Below are 8,141 nucleotides of genomic sequence, written 5' to 3'. Positions count from 1 at the left end.
AACATCGGCATCCAAAGTGACCTAATGCCTGTGCAGCTCCCAGTTGAATGTTTGAATCAGCACTGATGGTGCCCATTTAGATTAGCCACCGTGATGGTATGCTGAAGTTGTTTATATATAAATTAACTGCTGCAGTCCCACCCTGTTAACTTTAGGTTATTTTTAGGGAAATATTATAGTTCACTTTGATGCCAGATCTTTCTGGCACCAGAGATATAGACTTCCAGTATGGAAAGTCAGACAGTTAAAGGAGGTCTTTCCCACAATTAAACAGCCCCCATCTCAACTGGTTAAGATGTAAAGATTCTTACCCTGAGACAAGGGTTTCAAATAATTATCTACTTAACAGATACAGGGATATTATTGCAGTAAAGAGGAGGGTTTGGTACGAATTCTCAGGAATTTTCATCAACCCATAGCAGAGAGTTGTTGCTGTTGTGTCAGGTCCCCATGGTGATGACGTTACCACCCATGACCCACAGCAGATCAGATGGGCTGATGAGGGCATCATATAACCTGAACACTTGAATCATCATGTTTATTATATCTGTATCGGGTGAGTCCAGTGACTATTTAAGGATATGTGATTTAGGATGTACTTGAGCCACACTGAAAACCCAGAGGCGACCCATGCCTGTTTTACAGCACATAAAAAAGATGGGTTCTAGAGGATTTTGAGAAACATGACAGACTTTTACTTTAAAAAAAAAAAGGAAATAGTACATATAATCACATCAATAGTTCAAAAAATCACTTTTCATACAAATTTTCCTCATCTTAAAATAGTAAAACAAGTCATTTTCCTCTGTGTTTCATTATGTGGAGAAAAAAGGTTTATCATCTGATACAGACTGAATGGGAATGTTTTACAAATAAAAAGAAGCGTTCAAAGTAACCCTTTTCAGGTGTTTTTTATTTAATTTAATCTTATTACTTTGAATTTCTTTGGAACCCTCAGAGGACTGGGCTGAAATGTGATCGCTTCTTCATTTGTCTCAGCTCTAACCTCCTCCCCATAGTCGTAGTTATTCTGGTCCAGCAGGTTGTCCTCAGGACAGTCTCCATTGTAGGTCTTCACATAGTCCTGCACGGTCCAGCCGGCAAACTTTTCTGGTGAACGGCACACCAGTCCGAAGTGCTGCACACCGGGGTGCAGCTTTAGCCAATACACCAGGTAGTGGATGTTGTAGTCACACACCCAGGGGTTTCCCCCAAGAACCAGCCTTCGCACAAAGTACAGGTCCTCAAGAACGCCATATTGGACATAGTGCAGGCTGTTGTTGGACAGATCCAACTCCCGCAGGTGCAGGAGCCCTGCAAAGGCAGCTGTTGAAGTAGGGGAATGGGGGATGTAGGTCAGACACTCAAACTTCATTGTCCTTGCCAGGAAACAGCAGCTTCCCATCACAAGCTGAAGTGAACCACTGATGTACTCACCTGTATCGATGGCCTCCAGGCCATTGGTGCTCAGGTTCAGAGATTTAAGGGCTCTGGCTGCCACAAACTCGCTGGCCCTCAGCTGTTTGATGTTGTTCCTGGACAAGTCCACCTGGACTATATCTGGGGGAATATTCTCTGGAACATTCCTTAGATCTGCACAAAAGAGAGGTTTGGTGGGGAAGGTTGGTAGCATACAGTGTACACCTAGTAGCATGTTCAATAAAAGGGGCGTTGTTCCCACAGCCTGTGCTACAGCTCTCCCATGAGTGCTTAGGTAGGATTTGGCCTCCCATGTGTTGGACAATATAGGTCTGGACCCCAAGTGCAGTAGAGTCCAGTCCAGTTTCTTGTGCATTTTCCACAGCTTTCCAAAGAGAAACCAATGGTTCACTCAGTGCTGGTGGTCCAGGACCACAAAACCCAAATTTTACACTTCATTAAGAATTAAATGCATTCACATAGAAGGAATAAAAATAATGTAGGTCAGTTTGTGGCAGAGTAGATATTTCTCCCACCTCCCAAGAACACATATGCGACATGATTTAAACCACATTGTCCATCAATCATCCAAAGGCTAAATGATGACACTTTTCAGAAAAAGACACAAAGTTATTTGCATGGTGAAGGTATGAATTTTTTTTCCTGGAAACACTAGAAAAGGAACATAATTACAGTGAAGGCGTAAATTTTTCCTTGATTAACAACAAGTTCAGCGGGCAGCAAAACCCATAGTTCCTTACTCCTGAGTGAATGGTCAAAGTTTTGAAGATGTTCCAGGTCTAATGGTGACGCAAGTCAATTTCACAGCACGGGTATCCAGGAAAAAGTCATGGAGAGAATTTACTCCAGTACGGCAGTGCTGTCATCCCCTCCAGCACTTAGAGCAGTCCAAGACAGTGGACCTACAGCACCAGTGATTCAAGGCAAAGTTTACCACAAAGTCAAAATGCCTGTTACATTCTCACAGACAATTTGTTGACATTTATTGGAATTATAGACACTACGTAATTTCTGTTGCACTTGTCACACGTCTAAGCTGATAACATGAAGACGTTTTTTCTGTGCCAAGAACTGCACAGATTAAAGTACTGTCTCGCAGCACAAAAAAACTAGCAAGTCCTGTCTTCAAGATCTCATCTCGGCATGTTATAATTTCAGTCTATGTCGCTCTCAGTTTTTGTTGTAGATTTTTTAAAAATATGTCAGTTATTCTGTGTTCCATAATGCATCTTTTACTGGAAGGTTTTCAAATGGTTTTAAAACTCTGGGGCAAAGAATTTTGGACCTAAAGCCTCCTGATTTAAGCTGTGATGAGATAATTACACTGTTCCCAAAGGACCCTTCAGATGCTCTAACTGCAGAAAGGATCATTAGAAAAGTCTGTTTTTCACTACACATCTTTATGGTCTAAATTTTCTACTCTCATCTGTAATTTCAGCCATACCTTCATGCACAAATTCTTTGCGATTCAGTTCAATTCCACATCCCCAACATTTCACATGAAGCCCAAGATGATGTCTCACATTTGTGTTTGTTGCTTCAAGCCAAACGTTTTTGCTGCAAATGTACCATGAGGCTCAGAGTGTGGTCCGTCCTGTCATCTGAAGGCCATGAAAAGGGGACTTCATCTGCCAAATGATCACTGCCGTGAAAAATCCTTAGTGAGCGCCAGCTATCTTCCTAAGTTCTATTCAATGTAGGACCTCAGAGCTGTGGACAGCAAGGGTACATGGCGATGGGCTGTGGTCTGCCGGGGGTAGGAAAGTAGACAGGATGTAGATTTCGACATCCAGTACAACAGGCCCTGCTACCTGTATCTCATCCACAGTTTACACACTGACATCTCCTGTTGTTGTCTGCACTCTGACAGGCTGTGTGTGTAAGAGATTGTGAATGTGTGCACACATGCACCACTAAAAAAAAAATTTACAGTGTGAAGGAAAAAAAAAATCTGCATATTTTTACAGCCCTTTGTCTTGGAATATTTCAGTTAATCCAAATTCCTCTATGCGGAACAAGCCATTGTTGTGCTGATGTCAGCGGATTTTGCTGAGTGGTCTGGTTTGGTTTAGTTGCCTTTGGTTTGGCTCATGTTTGGCTTTTCCTGATATGGCAGAAATATGAAATAATTGAACTGCTGTGAGCTCTGGGGTTGGCCCAGGGGTTTTGAAGGTCACTTTGGGGTGGTGAGATTGCCAGAGCCATCAGGGTCCAGAGCATTTTTTTCCCAAGGAAAAATTCTACTACAGCTATTTCTGTTTCTGATCCCATCTACCAGATGTACCCTTCTATTAATCATGTAATTAAAAAAAGCTGATGAAGACAGTGTTTGCACAGCTGTAACACCGGAAGCTACCCACATGTGGGCTGAACTGTAGTGATTTGTAATTAATGAAAGTCTGAATAAAGAGTGGCCCATAACTGCAATGGTGGTAACACATTAACACTTTGGGTTGTGTAACTTATTAACCTGAGGTCTGCTTTCTACTAAGTGCAGATTTCAATGTGAGCTTGTGGATGCAAAAAATGTAAATATTTAGATTATGTGAGCTTTAATTTGAAATAAGAGGACCTGCTTCAATATGGATGGGGGCTGCAGTGGCCTACCTTGATTCCCGCAGTCCAGGAGGGGTTTGGGGAACATGTAGGTATGGCAGGTGTCTATAGCCTCGGGCTTTGTCCTGATGGGTGGAAGGACACTGGAACCTGCCTTGGGCTCCTGGGGGATTCTTTCCTCTAGTTCAGGACACAGCAGTTCAGGTCTAATCCTCTTCAGTTTCTGGCCATGTAGGGCAGGGGGCTCCTTGCACTTGGCAAAATTGCCCAGGTTACGGTTGCTGGGCACCTGCAGGGTCCGGACCAGGCTGTCAAGCTGGCACTGGCAGTCCCAGGGATTATCATAGAGACGCAGGTAGGTGAGACGGGGTAGCGGGAGCAGCACCTCCTCACTCAAGAAATGCAGGCTGTTGTGTTGCAGGAGTAGCGTAGTCAGCCGGCTAAGGCCGGCGAAGGCATCCGCATCAATCCTCATCAGCTTGTTCTGCTGCAGGTCCAAGCTTTTCAAGAACCGGAACTGAGCAAAAGTGTTGCTCCGCAGAACTTGCAGCCTGTTCCGGGCCAGCAGCAGGTGGACCGTGTCCTCGGGCCAGCCTGAGGGGGGGATCGCAGTTAGCTGCCGGTCCTGGCAGTCCAAGTGCTTCTCCCCAGCTTCTCTGTACCGTGTGCATTCTGGTGCAAAGCGCTTGGCCATACCCAATCTTCCTCTGCCATGAGCCCTGCTCCGCCCACCTCCGTGCCACAGTCTGTGAGGCTGGACGGATCCGAATACCAAAAAGATCAAGAGGATCGTGGTCACATTCATCCTGACCCCAGGCACAAGGCTGGGAGTGAGCGCTGTAGCCGGGGAGGGGGATTTCTTTAGGTGGCTGGTGCCACTGAAGGGAGCTCAGTCTGCTTATCCTGCGGAGACAGACAACATTAAAATGTGGAGGGAAGGCAAGAAACTTCATTACAGGCTTTGCTGGCACCAGAAGTAGCTGATACGTACCCCATAATTTAAAAGTTTCTGGAACGTTTTACTTTTTCTCCTCTCCCCAGTATTGCAGTAAGAGAGTAACGGTCTCTGAAAGCCCATCAGCTGAGCCAGGGGTCCCTCGGCTCCACAGGCTGAGTCATGGTATCAGACTCCAATGCTTTACTCATCCTGTCCAACTGTACCGAGTTCTTCCAGCAGTGGAATTATCCCATCACAGCAAGGGAATGACAGGAACCAAATATCAAGTCTATGAACAGTGTTACCCCATTCTCTGCCAGGAGCAAGCAGTCGGCCCAGTGGCTTTGCTCCCTTAGACATGTTTAGTCAGCTTTGTCGAACCGGGAGTCTCTCCCAGGAAAACGTAAATCGACACGGCGACATAAATGTAAGCAAGCTGAATGTGTGAAGAAGAGATAGCTGCTCCATGGGACCATATAGTGTACCAGATCTAGAACTTTTACTGGAAGATGCTGCAGACGCACAGGTACGTGAGTGACTGTACGCTCCCCGGTAGCCAAGAGACGCTGATAGGCTGCACTCGGGGGTCTTACCTCAATATAAGTTGGAGGCAGGGCTGTAGTGGCAGCTGCGTCCTACAGAATATGCAGAGCTAGAGTATAAAAATTTTCCTACGGAAGAGTTAGCGCAGTGTTTGAGGCACAGTCTTGCCAAGGCAGAGCTACAGTAAAAGACTGTTTCTTAAAACAGGTGGAGCTGCAGCAGGGGAGGCATATGCAGTGCATGCAGTTTTCCAAAAAGGACGCGAAGCTACAGAATTACTCTGAGGAGGCGGATGGGAATGGAATTCCTATTTACTGTGCAGACAAAGACCTCTTCTGGATATGAAGCAAGAAACATGTATGATATCATGGAGTTGGACCTTGCATGTACCTCAGTTTCTGCTGTGCCTTCACTACAGCGGCAAGACAGAGATCTGACAGCCTGTTGCATTCAGTCAGGAGTCACAAAGCACCGAGACGGGAACTCGGCGTCCACGCCACGCAAGTGTCACAGCCTGCACACGGTGCTCTAGACATCTGTTTGGAGCTGCTCCACCGATGCTTTACCATAAGGAGAAAAAATTTTTTCAGGAAGAACTTGCACACGGGCCCTCAGCTTAATCGAAAACATTTGGGATTTATATACGGAAGGAGAGTTACAATTTTTGACTAACAATATTTGTCAGCTCTCCCCCCTAAGTCCAAAAATCTATTTCAAACAGTAAATCAAATATAGGGGAAATATGACAAATTTTAGGCCCAGGTTTAATTACTCTTCTGCCGAATACATAGATCTGACTCAAGTTTTTAAACCACCTGACGGCTCAGTGTATAAGGTGCCCCTCAGACACTGATGCCCTGGTGCAGAATTGTGTCGCCATGCGTTCGCCGGCCTCAACGGAGTCTTTGCAATCTTCTCCAGTGTTGATACCAAAGCGAACGCTTCTAAGTGCTGTTTGCAAGAGTGTGTTCCACGAGCACTTTAGCAGACAGTGCTGATGGTCCTGGAAGATTTCCAGGGATTTCACATCTAAAACCCACTGACAGCTGTTCTCTTTTGCAGAGGTTTGCAATAATGCGCTTTCCCTCCCACCCCGCAAGAAAGAAAGAGCTGCGCCAGCAATACACTCACTGTCTATAAGTTCTTCTCAAACACAAAGGTTTTAATGACACTTTTCCTGAATGCAAACAGTCTGGTAGAGAGATGGATTTTTTTTTTCTTTCAAAGTGATGACCCGTCCGTAACAAACCTGTCCCGCGCGTGCCGTGTGTGTCGGTGCGTGGGTGTGGTGTGTGTGACTGAGAGAAGAGCGACAGGGTGATCGCGGTACCTGACTACGCGGGAAGGGGTTCCGTGGAACCATCCACTCGCATAGGTCCGGGTCCGAGTCCGGGTGCTGGTGCGAGTCCGTCTCGCGCCCCTCTTTCTTTGACGTGTGGCGAGCGCGGAGCAGGACCCCCCGGAGGACGGGTTCGGGAGGCGGTCTGCAGGAGTGTGTGTGTGTGTGTGTGTGTGTGTGTGGGAGGAAGGCTGGGGGGTGGGCTTCGCTTCCACACTTTGGCGCTGGAGCCCTGCCATGCTCTACTTCTCGTCCTTGCACCGTGTCTCCCAGCTGGAGGAATAAAAGAGCCAAAAAAGCGCTCGGAGGAGCGGCCGAACACGGACGCCTCGGGTGTTGCCATCGATCAGAGCGTGAATTTTAATATTTCGAAACTGAAAAGAAATTCGGCCTGAACCGGACAGTTAATGCAACATAATATACGGCCCGTGTGCACGAGCGAGGCTGGAGTGGAGGCGAAGAAGGCAAAATCTGTGGTTTTGTTGTGCGGTTTTAAGGAAAATTGTACTTAATAGGATAAAGACGCTGCAGGGATGATTGCTAACTACTGACTTCAATAGAGAATCTTCTGGAAAACCTGCAGCGCTCAGTTAAACGATTGTCTCTGGTGGAAACAATGCAAATGATGTATTTTCGCGAACGCAGAAGCCCGGGGAATGAACGTGTTTCTGTTTACTTGGAATTTAAAAAGCCTAACTCCTCTAAGTAAGTAAAGTAGAATAATAATGAATGGAGGTAAGAGGAATGTAGCGCGGGAAAAACGCCACACGGTCTCTGGCTGGGGTGTCCCGCGTTGGACACACACAGTTGTCCCTGTGGAACACGTCCACTCTTCCACTGTACTCAGTACTTACTGTACTGCCTCCACTGTACTGTGCAGTATTGCCATCCAATGTACTGTATTGTACTTCCTCCACTGTACTTATTGTACTGTACTGGCCTCCACTGTACTGTACTGCCTCCACTGTACTGTACTGTACTGGTTTCTCTGTACTGTATTGTACTGCCTCCACTGTACTTATTGTACTGTACTGGCCTCCACTGTACTGTATTGTACTGGCCTCTACTGTACTGTACTGTATTGTACTTCCTCCACTGTACTGTATTGTACTGCCTTCACTGTACTGTACAGTACTGGCCCCCACTGTAGTGTACTGGCTTCCACTGTACTGCATTGTACTGCCTCCACTGTACTGTATTGTACTGTACTGCCTCTACTGTATTGTACTGCCTCCACTGTACTGTACAGTATTGGCCTCCACTGTACTGTACTGTGTTACACTGGCCTCCAATGTACTGTATTGTATTACCTCCACTGTACTTATT

The 8,141-nt window shown here is 46.2% G+C and overlaps 1 protein-coding gene across 2 annotated transcripts; it reads right to left on the bottom strand.

The window, feature by feature from the left end:
- Nucleotides 1-902: 902 nt before the first annotated feature.
- Nucleotides 903-6,963, bottom strand: LOC108931491 (leucine-rich repeat-containing protein 17-like). 2 transcript variants are annotated; one of them, XM_018747257.1, is made up of 4 exons: nucleotides 6,807-6,963; nucleotides 4,048-4,899; nucleotides 1,438-1,593; nucleotides 903-1,326 (listed from the first exon to the last, which is right to left on the bottom strand). In XM_018747257.1, the coding sequence occupies exons 2-4, from the start codon at nucleotides 4,799-4,801 to the stop codon at nucleotides 917-919; spliced, it is 1,320 nt and encodes a 439-aa protein (XP_018602773.1). In that variant the 5' UTR covers nucleotides 4,802-4,899; nucleotides 6,807-6,963; the 3' UTR covers nucleotides 903-916. The 2 variants fall into 2 exon arrangements, with proteins under 2 accessions (XP_018602773.1, XP_018602774.1); XM_018747258.1 differs by lacking the exon at nucleotides 6,807-6,963 and adding an exon at nucleotides 5,527-5,566.
- Nucleotides 6,964-8,141: the final 1,178 nt, after the last annotated feature.

This window comes from Scleropages formosus, chromosome 2, assembly GCF_900964775.1.
Source record: "Scleropages formosus chromosome 2, fSclFor1.1, whole genome shotgun sequence".
Classification (NCBI taxonomy): domain Eukaryota; kingdom Metazoa; phylum Chordata; class Actinopteri; order Osteoglossiformes; family Osteoglossidae; genus Scleropages; species Scleropages formosus.
The sequence above is the reverse complement of the archived record's forward strand: the minus strand, read 5'-3'. Positions and strand labels throughout refer to the sequence as shown.

Excerpts from the sequence above, each read along its gene's own strand:
- LOC108931491 (XM_018747257.1), bottom strand. The coding sequence starts at position 4,801 with ATGAATGTGACCACGATCCTCTTGATCTTTTTGGTATTCGGATCCGTC. Across the intron at positions 1,594-4,047 it reads CCTGGACTGCGGGAATCAAG|ATCTAAGGAATGTTCCAGAG; the intron begins GTAGGCCACTGC and ends TCTTTTGTGCAG. Across the intron at positions 1,327-1,437 it reads CCTGGAGGCCATCGATACAG|CTGCCTTTGCAGGGCTCCTG; the intron begins GTGAGTACATCA and ends CTACTTCAACAG.